General features: G+C 59.9%; 2 protein-coding genes and 1 long non-coding RNA gene across 16 annotated transcripts in view; 1 reads left to right on the forward strand and 2 right to left on the reverse strand.

Annotated features, from left to right (window-relative positions):
- Positions 1 to 890: 890 nt before the first annotated feature.
- LOC121044821 (uncharacterized) lies at positions 891 to 4,674 on the reverse strand. Its single transcript, XR_005797498.1, has 3 exons — positions 4,620 to 4,674; positions 1,575 to 1,714; positions 891 to 1,300 (listed from the first exon to the last, which is right to left on the reverse strand). It is a non-coding gene; the product is annotated as an uncharacterized LOC121044821 (long non-coding RNA).
- A 159-nt stretch (positions 4,675 to 4,833) lies between these two features.
- PHOSPHO1 (phosphoethanolamine/phosphocholine phosphatase 1) lies at positions 4,834 to 11,646 on the forward strand. 13 transcript variants are annotated; one of them, XM_040497240.1, is made up of 6 exons: positions 4,839 to 5,107; positions 5,461 to 5,594; positions 6,248 to 6,346; positions 8,063 to 8,175; positions 9,017 to 9,138; positions 9,831 to 11,646. In XM_040497240.1, exons 4-6 carry the CDS (start codon positions 8,131 to 8,133, stop codon positions 10,714 to 10,716), a joined length of 1,053 nt encoding a protein of 350 aa, XP_040353174.1. In that variant the 5' UTR covers positions 4,839 to 5,107; positions 5,461 to 5,594; positions 6,248 to 6,346; positions 8,063 to 8,130; the 3' UTR covers positions 10,717 to 11,646. The 13 variants fall into 13 exon arrangements, with proteins under 13 accessions (XP_040353186.1, XP_040353184.1, XP_040353174.1 ...); XM_040497246.1 differs by having other exon boundaries at positions 4,839 to 5,086; positions 7,978 to 8,175; XM_040497247.1 differs by having other exon boundaries at positions 4,839 to 5,086; positions 7,981 to 8,175.
- A 295-nt stretch (positions 11,647 to 11,941) lies between these two features.
- ABI3 (ABI family member 3) overlaps positions 11,942 to 13,671 on the reverse strand; it is a 14,406-nt gene continuing 12,676 nt past the window's right edge. Inside the window, exons 6-8 of one of the 2 annotated variants that reach the window (XM_040497238.1) lie at positions 13,447 to 13,601; positions 12,814 to 12,945; positions 11,942 to 12,453 (exon numbers count right to left, since the gene is read on the reverse strand). In XM_040497238.1, coding sequence (XP_040353172.1) covers positions 12,290 to 12,453; positions 12,814 to 12,945; positions 13,447 to 13,601 — 451 coding nt within the window. In that variant the 3' untranslated portion in view covers positions 11,942 to 12,289. Of the gene's footprint in view, positions 12,454 to 12,813; positions 12,946 to 13,446; positions 13,605 to 13,671 lie in introns of both variants that reach the window. The other variant, XM_040497237.1, reaches the window with a different exon arrangement.

The following is a 13,671-nucleotide window of genomic DNA, read 5'->3' on the forward strand; positions in this document are numbered from 1 at the left end:
AGTCTGATGGAAGCAGATATTAATCAACCAGCCAGGAGAGGCCCAGGGTGCTGTGGAGGTGTGTGATCAGAGGTCCTTATCTCCGGGGGAGAGGGAGGGTGTCTGGGGAGGACCAGTTTCCTTTTAGAAGTGACAGATGAGGGGCGCCTGGGTGGCTCAGTCGGTTAAGTGTCCGACTTCAGCTCAGGTCATGATCTCGCCATCCGTGAGTTTGAGCCCCACGTCGGGCTCTGGGCTGATGGCTCAGAGCCTGGAGCCTGCTTCCGATTCTGTGTCTCCCTCTCTCTCTGCCCCTCCCCCGTTCATGCTCTGTCTCTCTCTGTCTCAAAAATAAATAAACGTTAAAAAAAAAATTAAAAACAACAAAAAAAGAAGTGACAGATGAGCTGAGCCCTGAACTCAGTGGGAGGCCATCGATGGGCTAGGAAGTCCTCTGGAAAGAGGCTACAGCAAGTGCAAAGGGCCTGCGGTAGCACATTTGTAAGTCCAAAAGAAGGTTATTACACAGAGGGAGGGGGACAAGGATGCAAGAAGTAACCAAGGACGTGAAGCAGGCAGAGACGAAATCACCTTGCTCATTTTAATGTGACATTTGCAAAAATGAAGGAATTGGAGTGGCGCATTTCAAGTCTCCGATAGCCGTTACCCCGAAGCCGTTACCCCGAGGGAAGGTGTCTTAGAGGCCAAATGAGAGGAAGTGCCCTAGCAGGTGGGATTTGAGTCAGACTGCAAGGACTTCCTGGCCCAGAGGGGACCCTGGGGGGTTACTCTCTCACTCCACCTGCTGTGTGTGTGTCCCAGGCAGCAGAACGGGTGTTTGCACTTACACTGTCTCCTGAGGCCCCATCCTCGCTGCTTACTGAGCGGGGACAGCGAACAGCCCTGTAGGGGTGAGTCTGTTGTGGGAGAGGGACTGCCTGGCGTGGGGAGAAGGTTGCTCTGGAGTGTCTCCAGGCTGCTTGGGGAGGGGGACGTGGGGAAAGACAGAAGGGGAAGCCAGCAGCCACAGCAAGGGCAGGAGTTGGGGTGGGACAGGGAAGGAGAGTGGTCAGAAGGGGGCACCCCTGGGGGAACTAAGCCCTGGATTATGAGTCTCCTCCTTCTCCTGGAGGCACCTCAGGTCCCAGCTGCTTCACCTGCTGAAGTCCGCGACAGAATCGCCCTGGTGGTCACAGGTAGAACAGATCTGTTCTCCGCCACGCTTTCGGGAAGGCCTGTTGGCTGGTCTCCGTCTCCTCTCTCGACTGTAAGCTCCTTGAGGGCAGGGTCTATGTCTCCTCAGTGTCTGATCTCCCAGTGCCTGGTACAGTTGATACTCGCGGAATGAATGCAAGCACCCACGGGGAGCGCCTGGGTGGCTCAGTCGGTTGAGCATTGGACTCGATTTCAGTTTAGGTGGCGATCTCACTGTTCATGAGACGGAGCCCCGTTCTCACTCTCTCTCTCTCTCTGCCCTGCCCTCCACTCTCTAAACAAACAAACAAATTAATTAATTAACTAACTGGAAAAAAAAAAAAACAAAGGGAACCCTGCTAGCCACTGCCTAGCTCTGTGACCTTCGACAAATTACATACCACTCTGTGCCTCATTTGTCTCCGTCTGTAAAATGGCCGGGCTAACAGGTGCTAGGTTGATGCGAGCAGGAAGAGAGCTGAGGCTTCTAGAACACCGCTTGGCGCACAGCGAGCGCTCCATCAATGCTAGTGATTGCTGGCTAGGAAGAAGACAAGAGACCTGAAAGAGGGTGTATTCAGCTCTGGTCCCTAAGCCCCCCAAGCACAACGCCTTAGACCCAAGGGACCCACAACAGAACTCGCAGAACTGCCTGAAGGGGGCGCTCCCGGGGGCCTCTTGCGCCAAGCCCACCTGCGTCAGGCGCCAGGTCACGGAACGCCCTCCGTCTTCTACAGAGACTTGCAGACCTGAACATCTGGGCTGACCGCCACTTGCCACACAGCGTCCTTGGGCAAGGCGCTTTCTTAATGTCCCCAAGCTTCTGCTTTTTTCACTTGTATTACGGAGAATATTAAAAACCCATCTTGCCAGGGTTGTTGTGGGGATTGATTATGTGCCCAGCACAAAATCCTCCTTCCCGCAGGTGGAGTGTAGGCTCGGCTCCTCCCTCTAGCCCTGGCCCCTCCCCCCACCAGGTCTATTGCGGAGCTGGAGTCCCTGGTCCTGGATTCCTGGCCTCTCTGGCTGTGACACCAAAACCTGAGGCAAGAGTCACGCCCTCTTCAGCTCCCTGGAAGAGATCTATCGCAAGTCAGACACAAGAGTTTGAAAGACACAAGAGTTTGAATTAAGGGGGGGGAAAAAAAAAGAGCCACACCCTCTTTGTGAAGGCCACCTGGAAAGCCCAGTACCTGGCCACCTGAATCAGGGTTCACCAGAGTCCCCTGTCCCCACAAGCGCTCTCTGCCAGATGGACCGACCGGAGAGTTCTAAGGTGAATCCCACGGGAGGAGGCTTGTCCAATCGCCCAACTGTGTTCATTGGCACAACGAGGGGGGAAAGTTTAAGAGAGGCAGGATTGTGTCCGGAAAAGTTCCGTGTAGGGGGACCTGGGAGTTTCTAGATTTATTCCACAAAGGCGCCTTGCACGTGGCTCCTGTGAGTTTTGGTGCTCCCGTGGCTGGCAGGCAGAGGTGGGCAGCAAGAACTCGCTTAGGCAGCACCAGAAAAGTTACCCGCCCACCCCAGCCCCAGCCCCAGCCCCAGCAGTGAATCTGGAAATAGCTGAGGGCTGTTAATTACATCAGGATCAGGGTTTGAATCCGGTACCTCCTTGGGGCATGTGACCCTGGGCAAGCCATTTGACCTCTCTGAGTGTCAATTTCCCCGTTGTGAAATGGGGATGATACTGGAGTGACTTGGTAGCGAGGAGATTCAACAATCGAGCAGACACAAACGAGGCACTAGGTAGAACCAATAATACAAATGTGGTCTCCGCCTTCCTGTTGCTTACAGGCCAGAAGGTGTGGGGTAATGGTTGAGACAACCAGGCTGGAAGACCACCTCCAGCGATCCCCGGCTGGGTCAGCTCCACTCTTCCTGCCTTGATCTCCCTACAGCGAAAGGAGCGGTTTCACAGAGTGGTGAGGATCACACGAACTGACACATGGAAACATACTGACGGCATTAACCACAAATTCTGGAAGCACACAAGTCAGTTTCAGGAGGAGCTTCAGGGGGCGCCTGGGTGGCTCAGTCATTTGAGCGCCTGACATCGGCGCAGGTCATGATCTCACGGTTCGTGAGTTCGAGCCCCGCATCAGGCTGTCTGCTGTCCGCACAGAGCCTGCTTCCCATCATTCTCTGTCTCCCTCTCTCTCTCTGCCCCCGCCCCCCGCCATGCTTTCTCTCACTCTCTCAAAATTAAACAAACATTAAAAAAAAAAAGAAAAAAGAAAACAAAAAAGAAGGAGCTCCAGAAGGAGGTCCAGGAGAGGCTGGACTTGCCCAGCAAATGGGGCAGGAGTGTACTTGAGGACGGAGGTCCCCAGGAAAGATCAGGTGTGCCGGAGTGCTGGAAGAAAGGGTGGGCAGTGAGGACAGAGGCATGAGCAGCAAGCCAGGGACAGAGTTGGGACACTAGAAGTCACCGTCGAGGGTTTTAAGCAGCTGTAAAGCATTCGTTCTCCTTTGTGTATGTGGAAACATGGCACACATCTGTCCGTTTCTTTCATGTACCCCCAGCCCTCCCCCACACCCCGACACAGGGTAATTCCTTGCTGACCCGCATTCCCTCTCTGGTTTCCAGCGCCATCCATCGGATGCCATATCACACAGGGCCTTTGCCTCTGCTGGCTCTCTTGGAGGAGTGGAGCAGGGGCAGGGTGGGGGTTGGGGGGGGGCGGTTAGACCCAGGCAGCGCCTAATCTCTGCATCCACACATTTCCTTTGTGACCCCATGAGCCAGGTGTGCCTGGGTCTGAACCGGAGCAAATAATTTCCCCTGTTGTGAATATTCAACCGTAAGTGCAGCGACCTAGTACAGCGTCTGGTTCAGAGCACGTACTCGGTATATACAAGTTTCAGCTCTCTGCTCTCAAAACAGAATCTTCTCTTCAACCATCCGGCTGCAGGGCAGTCGTGGGTAGGGGAGCAGGGGAGCGTGGCTAGGCACGGACTCTCGAAAGCGGGTTTTTTTTATTTACAACATCACTTGCAAAGGGCAAACAGTTGGGTCCTTAAATCAGGGTTTATGGGGTAGGGGGAGTGGGAGGGTCTCTCTCCCGGCCATCCCCTGTAACCTGTAACGGGGGAAAGGTCCTAAGAGGCGAGGTGCTGGGACTCCGCGCGCGGAGGACAGAGCGACGCGCACGTGGGAGAGGAACTGCTTTCCTTGGGGTGGGTCAAGCCGTACCTACCGCCAGACTTCGGAGAGAAGAAGGGAACGAGGGCTGGGCGTGGGGGTGCATTTCTGCAAAGCTCAGGGCTCAGCGCCCTGGAGGCACAGCCCTGACACTTCTGGGTGTACGGGCGGGGCTTCACGTAGAACCCCGCAGCCGCTCCAGCGAGGGTGTCCCCCACCCACGCTCCTCGGGAGGGACGCGCCCCGTCCCGCCTCCCCTGCCCTCTCCCCTGCCCTCTCCCCGCCCTGCGCGCAATCCCACCTTCGCTCCAGCTCCGGGAGCCTCCGGGGCAGCCGGGAGGCGTGGCCCGCGGGCGGCCCGCCCTTTTGATGTGCGCCGGCACGGCTGTGATTGGACAGTCGCTTGTGACGTGAGGGGACTGCGGTGGGCCCGGGTGCTGCGGCAGCCGCAGCGCCAGCCGCGGCTCGGGCTCCGGCTCCCGGGCATTTAAAGGGGACGCGGCGGCAGCCCGTGGTGGGGGGGGGGGGGGTGGGGGGGCAGGTGGAGGGGACGGCCCAGACGCACATCATCCACGGCCCCTCGGGACTGGAGGGACTCGTGAGCCGGAGCCCAGAAATCCGGGGGTGGACAAGACACCGCGTCCCCTCCAATTCCCGTAAGCACCCCTTAGCCCATCCTGCGCCCATATACCTCAGCTTAGCCCCTCTCCCCCACTCTTTGCACTCCAAACTAAGCCGGGACAGACCTCTGCCGCCGCCGCTCCCCGCGTGAGTCCTGCGCTCCCGGAGGTGCAGGGGAGGGCTGGGGTCCCAGTGCGGGGTGGGGGCTGTGTGGAGTTTGAGGGCGCTCCTTCACGCGTGTCAGTGGGGGGAGCCCCTGGAGCGGAGAAATGAGTCCTCCTTCTTTCTGCTACCCCGGGAACCTCGTGCCCGGGTAGCCCTCTGTCCCCTACTCGGGCAAAGCGAAGGAATCTGTGCCCCCCCTTGCTCCCCGCCACCCACGAGCCCCCCTGGGCTCCCCGAGCTGCGCACCCCCCCCCCTCGCCCCGCATTGGAGCGAAGCACCCGCCAGCTGGGGGTGTGCCAGAGTGCCTGCTTTCCAGCCACCTCTAAAAATATCTCTCCCCCCACTCCACCGGCAGCTGCCACCTCCCTGTCCACTGAGGATCCCCTTCCAGCTTGTCCACCCAGGCAGGGTGAGCCCAGAGGAGGCTCCTGGTCTCAGCTTCTGCACCGACACCGGGGCTACAGGTCATCACGCCAGCTAGTCAGAACAGTAAGCTCACAGCTCAAGGGGGTCTCCTGGGCGATAGGGGACGCTCTCTGGCTGCCGCTGTCCCAAGAGCCACCAGGGACTCGTAAGTTCTAATCCTGAATCTGACGCTGTGCGACCTCCAGGATGTTAGCTTGACCTCTCTGGGCCTCGGGTTTTTTCCTATTTGCTGCTGGTGGTAGCGAGAAGGAAGAGACCATGGTGACGTTGGGAATACTGCCTGGGAAAGGGAGAAAACCTCAGCTTAGTTGTGACATCCAATTCCTAGTGATTGATACCAGAAGGTTCGGTCTTGGGCAGGGGGCTTGTCACTATGATATCTCCAGGGTCCTCACTCCCCACCCCCATCTCTCTTCTGCACGTTTCCTGGGGGAAACTGTCCCCAAAGCCTGTCCTGTGAGCTCCACCCATTCATTAAGAGGGGACTTTCGAACTTAGGGCCCATGCCAAAGAGGGGCCTGTTTCCCTGCCCCATCTGCCACCCCATTCCCACAAATGTCATCTATAAGCATTTGTTGTAAAAGGCAGGAGGGAGCAAGGAGGAATCCGGTGATCTGATACGGAATCGGGTAGGCAGGCGCCGCTTTTCGAGGGGACTAGAATATGGACCCCCTGCCACCCTTAACGAAACCCCCTCTCTCCTCTCTCTGCTCTAGCCATCTGGAGAAGCTCAGAGACCCCGTCTCCCTTTTCTCTGAGGGACTCTTTTTGGTGACCACAAAAGAATTTGGTCACTTAGGACAAAGCCGCCAGAGGTGAGTACGCTTTTTGAACGTCATGAGAATGAGATCCCAGGAGGGCCTGGGACCCTCTGCTTGGTGTGGGGGTGAGGGCGGGGGGTGGCTGCCTGGCCCTGCTCAGCTTCTGGGGGAAGAAACCCAGGACGCCTGGCTTTCTGCTCTGGGGACGAAAAGAAACGAAGGCAGTTCACCAAAGAGTAAATATTCAACTCATTTTCCCTGAACAGATGAAAAACATTGTAACTGTATCGTTTGCTCTGACGCATAAGTTTTGTACACAACTAAAAATCGGTAGAATATTCTACCAAATTTTTTTATTTTTGAAGAAAGAGAAACAAGGGGCAACCGACACAAGGAGACCCTTTTCTATGGGATGAAAGTCGCTCTCTGCTTGAGCAGCCTGTGTTCTCTTTGTGTCTTTGTATTTCCCGCTCACTTGTCTCCCCGTGCCCGGCGCGGCACGTGTCTGTGTCCGACCCTGCTTGTTTCTACCACGGGAGGGGTATCCTTTGACCTTTCTCCTCCAATGCACTAGGCCTGGGGACAGCCCTCCCGTCCTCCAAAACATGCCATTCCAACGTCCCCATGCCCCCCCCCCCCCCCCCCCCCCCCCATCTTCTTGATCCCTCCCTTTTTTGCCCCCTGCCCCATGCGGCTTCGGCTGCCTTTCCCAATTCCTAGATTAAAAGTTCTTAAGGGAAAGGCTGAGACCCACATCCATCCCTGCCCAAAAGGGCTCAGTGCACGTACGGTTCGGGAGTGGGGGGGGGGGGGGTGGGATTGGGGTGGCTCGAGGTGACACGGCCTGTCCCTCTGACCTGTGTCCTGTTGCTGGGATGTCCCAGTCTCTGTCTTGGGGGCAAGAGGTTCTCCCTGATGTTCTGGGATGATCTGGGGTGAGTGTCACCTTGACAAAGTCAGGGGTTTCCAGTGTCACCCGCTGTCACCACCAGAGGGCAGCAACCAGCCAGACACTTGTTCCTTTGCGCGGCTAGTCGTGGGTTCTCAATATTTTTCCAGATCTGGCCCAGCTTCTTCTAGTCGCTCATTCAACCCCGGGGGCAGAGCGGAGGGATGGGGCATGGGGAGGCAGTGGGAGTTGTAGGTGACATGCTCTGTAGCCGAGTTGGTGAAACCCCCACAAAGCTAAACCCTGTCCCCAGAGCCACACAGCAAAGCCCCGCAGAAATTCCAAACTGACTCCTGGCCGATTGCCAAGCTCTGAAGGCACCAGGGAGGCCAGTCTCTGATCACCTGTGATGCCCAGGGGTCCTGTTGCCCCCACCCCCGGCCACCTGTGGTACAATGAGCCTGGTCACCTGCCCCTCCCCCTTTAAGGGCAGAGAGCACGCAAGGCTGTGGCCAGCAGTTCGTGAACCAGGCTCCCCGTGGAAACAGCACAGCCTGGGGCACGTTCACCTCAGACGCCAAGTTCTGGTTTCGCGATCTGTCTTTGCCGCTTACAGGGAGTGACCTTTAGGTCGGTTCACCTCTCTCTGGGGTCTCCGATAATGTCACCTTTAACCTCTCGAATGTTGCCGGGGGAGGGGTTGTGAAGACGATGCCTCGCAAGGGCTTGGCCGCCTGGGAGAACTGTGTCTATTTGAGGGGTTTTTACGGAGCCCCTGGGGGTGGTTCATCCTCAGCAGAGGAGACGGAAGCAGGCCGGCCTTCGTGGTGGAAACAAAGCTAGCTGCGGGCACCCTCCAACAGACCTTGTGTGGTTGTCAGGAGCTCTGGACGACGGCTGGAGGCCCCACAGAGTCCCTGCAGGCGGTGCCCAGGGTGATGTACCAACGATGAGTGGGTGTTTTCCAGTTGCTGGCCTCCGATGCCTGTCTAGGGTAAGTGGGTCCCTCTGGGGATTTCTCAGGATGAGGCCTCGGCCCCCTTCCCCTGCTGCGGTGGAAGGAGCCCTATCCAGCCCCTTTTTGGCCTATCCTCGTCTCTCCTGGGCCTCCACTAATCCCTGTCAATTTCCATCCCAGGTGTGGGGGCCTGAGGCTTTATTTACATCTTCAACTCCAGGGATCCGGGGCCCCTGAGACTCCCAGATGGATGTCAGTGAGACCAGAGGGTGACCCTAGGGACGAGTTCAAAGGGACAGTTCTATCAGGGAGGCAGAGGGCTAGGTTCACATCCCAGCTCCGAAACTGAGAGCCTGGACTTCTGTTTCACAAGGCGGGCCGGGCCGGAAGCATCGCAGGAATATCAGAGAGCCAGTTAGGAAGAAACCAGAAGGAAGAGTGGGCCCGTCTGGACTACCTGGGGTGGGAGGCCAGGTGGAAGAAAGGCAGCGTGGCGGATATTCTGAAGCCGCACGCGATTTGCTCTCTGCCACCCGGTCGTGTACCGCGGCGGGCAGGCACGGTGGCAGGGACAGGCCTCTGAGGGCTTCCGCAATCTCCATCTGCTTGCCTTTCTTTGCGCCTCACACACGCCGTCGTCCCCTATCCTCTCTCCCATGTCCTCTGGAGGTGGGGGACGCTGGCCCGAGGCCCCCACTTCCCGGAGCCCCCATCCCCACTCTGTGTCTCTGTCCGGTCCACCTCTAGGCTCCCCTGGCACGACCCCCTCCTAGCCTTCTCCTTCCCTGCCCGGCGCCCGCCCCCTCCCCCTCCCCCCCCCCCCCCCCCGCCTTTTCAGCCACACTGCTCTCTTTCCTCTCCCTCACCTGTCTCCCAGGTATGTCGCAGCCTGGCTCGGGAAGCTCCTGCCTCCCCAGGCCCCACTGCTTCTCTTGGTGCCCACTTCCTTCGGACTCTGGCAGAAACCCCACCCGCTGACGTGTTCCTCCCAGGGAATTGGCAAGTGATTAGTGACGATGAGCTGTCAGCACAGGGCCCTAGAAACTCCCTGGAGAAGCAGTGTCCCATCCTTGGACCCCCGGCTAGCCACAGCGCCCAGAGAGCCGTCCTGGGTCACCTCGCCGGCCTGGTTATTCCAAGAGCTAAACTGCAGTTCTCTGGCAGCCCTTAGCTCCTATCCAGGCTCAAGGACCTGGCATTCGCAATCCACATGCCTTGGATGATACCAACAGCGTCCCCTGGCGCCCGGCTCCTTATTGTCCGCAGTCCCATCGAGGGGGCACGGCCCAAAAAGGGAAGGAGGAGGCTGCTTCAGTGGGATGAGTGCCCAGCCTCCCTTGCTTGTGTTTGTCAGGGAAGAAGGGTGCGGAGAGGACTCCACACCAACAACCGGGGTCCCTGGGAGCCTCCAGAGCGGCCTCCTCCAGAAACCTCCCCAAAGGAGTGACCCGTTGGAAGCTGCTCTTCCCTCTTTTAAGCTGACCCCGTTAAGTCTCAGTGGCCCCAGATGAGCGTAGCAGAGACAGGTGCCAAGGACGCCCTCCTGGGGTCCGGGGGAGGATGGTCTTCTGAGGCCAGACGCCCCCGCACAGTTCGCAGAGAGGTGCCGACGGGGTGGGCAGGGAAGGCTGGGGAGAGGGCGGCGGCGTTGGGGACTCCAACCAGCTTAACCAGCCTTGGGTCCTTCTCAGGTCTTGGATGTGCCAGCGCCTCTGGCCGTGGCCCGCTAACCAGCCTCTCCCCGGCCGGCTCGCGCCGCGCCCCCTCTCGCTTGCTCCCTCCTCCTCCTCCTCCTGCTCCTCTCCCCCCTGCTCCCAGGACGGCGGGATGGCGGCGCAGGGCGCGCCGCGCTTCCTCCTGACCTTCGACTTCGACGAGACGATCGTGGACGAAAACAGCGACGACTCGATCGTGCGCGCCGCGCCGGGCCAGCGGCTGCCCGAGAGCCTGCGGGCCACCTACCGCGAGGGCTTCTACAACGAGTACATGCAGCGCGTCTTCCAATACCTGGGCGAGCAGGGCGTGCGGCCGCGGGACCTGCGCGCCATCTACGAGGCCCTGCCCCTGTCGCCCGGCATGAGCGACCTGCTGCAGTTTGTGGCCAAGCAGGGCTCCTGCTTCGAGGTCATTCTCATCTCGGATGCCAACACCTTCGGCGTGGAGAGCGCGCTGCGCGCCGCCGGCCACCACGGCCTGTTCCGCCGCATCCTCAGCAACCCGTCGGGGCCCGACGCGCGGGGGCTGCTGGCGCTGCGGCCCTTCCACACGCACAGCTGCGCGCGCTGCCCCGCCAACATGTGCAAGCACAAGGTGCTCAGCGACTACCTGCGCGAGCGGGCCCACGACGGCGTGCACTTCGAGCGCCTCTTCTACGTGGGCGACGGCGCCAACGACTTCTGCCCCATGGGGCTGCTGGCGGGCGGCGACGTGGCCTTCCCGCGCCGCGGCTACCCCATGCACCGCCTGATCCAAGAGGCGCAGAAGGCCGAGCCCAGCGCCTTCCGCGCCGGCGTGGTGCCCTGGGAGACGGCCACCGACGTGCGCCTCCACCTCCAACAGGTGCTGAAGACGTGCTGAGGACCGCGGCCTGCAGGGGGCGCCCGGGCGGAGAAGGGGGCGGGGTGGGGGCGGGGAGATCGGGAAGTACAAAACCTAGTTTGCCTACTCCCTTTTCCCTTTCGCTTTGGTATGTCCCTCCGGGAATTTCGGGAACTCCGGGCTTGTCCACCTGGGGGCTGGGGGAGAGAGTTCGGAGCCGTCCCTATCTATGCAGTTAACCCGGCTCGGCCGCCCCCGCCCCGACCCAGTTCCTCTGCAATGTTAAATTCTGGAGTCTGGCCCCCACCGGGGTGGTGCGCATGCCTGGAAGGCAGCAGTGTTTTCCAAAAAGACCTCGCCCTCCGAACGGAGAGGCAGGGGTTCCCTGGCGGGGTGGGGGAAAGGAACATCTCCCACAGCTTTCACTGCTGCCTTGGGCCGCGAAACCTTCCCTCTCCCCCAGTCTTCTGTCAAGGGGACCCCGGTCCCGAAATCCTCCCGGCCGCGCCGCAGTCCCGGCGGGGAGAGAGGAAGCCCTCTGCCGAGGGCCTCAGGCCTAGATCTCGCTTCACCTATTGCGTCCCCACACTACACCCTTTTTCCTTTTTGCCCCCCTTCCCGCGCCCGCCCTGCCAGCCTCCCCAAAGGGAGAAGAAAAAAAAAAGAAAGAAAAAGGCCAGAGGGAACAGTCGCCTCCTGGTGGTGGAACGAGGTAGCGCACCGTCCGGCTCGGGTCCTTCCAGCCAGGGACCTCGCCGCGCGCGACGGTGTCTCCTCCTCTCACCCCAGCCTCGTCTATGCAGCAAAAGACCAGGGACTTTACCAAAGTCGCCCCGCGGGCTGAGCCCTCTGCGCCCCCCTCCTCCCGTATGGAACAGAAAGCCATGATGTTTTCAAGCAGAGCCAGCGAAAGCCAAGCCCTTCCTCCCTCTTTGGTGTTCTACCGCTATAAAGGAGGTGACGGGCAAAGAGCTGACTGAGGTCTCTCGCGCCGGTGTCCGGAGGGTGAGGGTGAGGCGACCCCTGCTCCCAGAGAGCCCCACGTCAGTGGGGGAATTGGTCCCCACTCTGGGAAGAGCGCCCGGCTCGGGCAGCCCAACCCGCACAGTAACACAGCGAGCAACGGGCCAAAAAAGGAGATTCAGTCAATGCAGAGGGGGCACCAGGGGGCTGGCGTAGGGGCCACCTCACGAGGACGGAAGAGACGGGGACAGACTGCTGCCAGCGGCGGGGGGGGGGGGGGGCTCAATAATGAGCAGGAGCCTTTAACTCCCTCCTCTCTGGCCCCCCAGCCCTGCGGGGCAATCACCAGGAGGTCATCAGAGTTTTATTCAAAGCTGGCACCCAATGCTGCATGGAGGGGTGGGTCTTCTGTGGACAAGATCACCAAAGTCCTTGGCTTCCGGTTCTTTTCCTGTCTGCGGCAGGCCTCCGGATACATCCCTTCTCTCCCCAGGACCCCTTCCCACCACCGAAAGGAGGGGGAAGGGGCGGGCACAGCTCACAGGTGGGCAGGCCGGGTCCCGCCTTGACTCTGGAGCTGGCTTTGCACTGGAGCTCAAGGGGCTCGCAGCGCAGTGCTCCGGGCAGGAGCTCAGAAAGCCCCAGAGTGTCAGCAGCTGGGCTCCACGTAGTTCCCTGGGAAGAATCCAGTCCCCTCCGAGCTGACGCCCTCACACCAGCCATCGGAGTAGCGGCGTGTGATGCAGATGACGGTGCCCTTAGAGAAGGAGAGTTCGTTGTCCTTTTGGCGGGTGTATGGGTACAGCGTCACCACTGCAGGGCGGAAGGAGAGGGTGTCGTGAGACGCGCCTCTTGCCTTACCATGGGGGGTGCAGGGGCCCCTGGACGGGATTCCAGGCAACGTCTAGGGGAGGCGGCTGCAGGGAGTGGGATGGGGGGGGGGGGAGTGTCTTCTCCAAAACTCTTGGGACCCCTCCCCAGCCCGATTAATATTCAGTGCCGGGCCAGCTGCCTGTCTGTCCAGCTTGGTTCACCACTCCTGGGTGAACGGTCAGCTCATCAGAAAATAGTTGGTTGGTGTGTGTGTGTGTGTGTGTGTGTGTAGCAGGCTCACACCCTTGAAGATTCTAGAGTATTGGGGGGGGGGGATCCCTAGTCCCGGGAGTCAGGTACCTTTCTCCAGGTATGCAGCAGGGACCCAGCTAGGCTCCTCTGGCCCAAAGCCTGGTGGGGGCAGATGTGGCAGTCCCAGCTCATGGACGTCCAGGGGTGGAGGAGGGGGCAGGTCCAGGGGCAGCTCTGGTGCTGGGAGGGGAAAGCAGAGAGCCTGCAAATATGCACCGGGAACCCCCTCCACTGGCCCCAGAAAACCTCACTGTTCGGAAGCAAGGCTCCAGGATCTACCCATTTGAGGTCATCTTTCTCCAGCCTTCCACCACCACGGTCCCCCCACCGGGTCTCTAGAATGCAGTAGGCGCTCAGCAAACACAAAAATACTGAGCAGTGTAGCTCTGCCACTGAGCTGGGTGACCCTGGGGCAAGCGACTTAACTTAACCTGTCAGCCCCGACTGCATCTGTTAAGTCAGAGTGTGAACACCCTCGTAGGGCTGTTAAGTCAAGCGAGAAAAAGGAGGGGAAGCTTGAACACAGAGCCCGGTAGAAAGCAGGCGCTGAGTTGAGGCGAGCCAATTCCATGCAGGGGGATAGGGGTGGGGTGGGGTGGGGTGTTAGGAGGTGAGAAGAGACCCCCCCCCACCCCCACCCCGCCCCCAACAGTGGAGCCAGGAGAGGGCGGGGCTCCTTACCCAGCAGGGGCAGGGACACTTCCTCCAGCGGAGGGGGCGGCAGGAAGACTTCGGTGGTGGCCGGTGGAGGAGGTGGAGCCACGGGGTTCGGGAGAGGTGGGGGTGGGGGTGCTGCCTGCCCCTTGGTGGCGGACACCCCACCCACACCTTCGGAGCTGCTGAAGTCCAGAGAAAGCGGAGCTCGGCTAGGTTGGGGGACACCTCCCCTAACAGCATCCCCCAGCG

This window comes from Herpailurus yagouaroundi, unplaced genomic scaffold, assembly GCF_014898765.1.
Source record: "Herpailurus yagouaroundi ecotype Mexico unplaced genomic scaffold, PumYag 189, whole genome shotgun sequence".
Taxonomy (NCBI): Eukaryota; Metazoa; Chordata; class Mammalia; order Carnivora; family Felidae; genus Herpailurus; species Herpailurus yagouaroundi.

Bases quoted from the DNA above. Each gene is read 5' to 3' on its own strand.
- PHOSPHO1 (XM_040497240.1), top strand. From the start codon at position 8,131: ATGAGTGGGTGTTTTCCAGTTGCTGGCCTCCGATGCCTGTCTAGG. The intron at 8,176-9,016 runs GTAAGTGGGTCC...CCTGTCTCCCAG, and splicing joins GCCTCCGATGCCTGTCTAGG to GTATGTCGCAGCCTGGCTCG. The intron at 9,139-9,830 runs GCAAGTGATTAG...GGTCCTTCTCAG, and splicing joins GTGTTCCTCCCAGGGAATTG to GTCTTGGATGTGCCAGCGCC.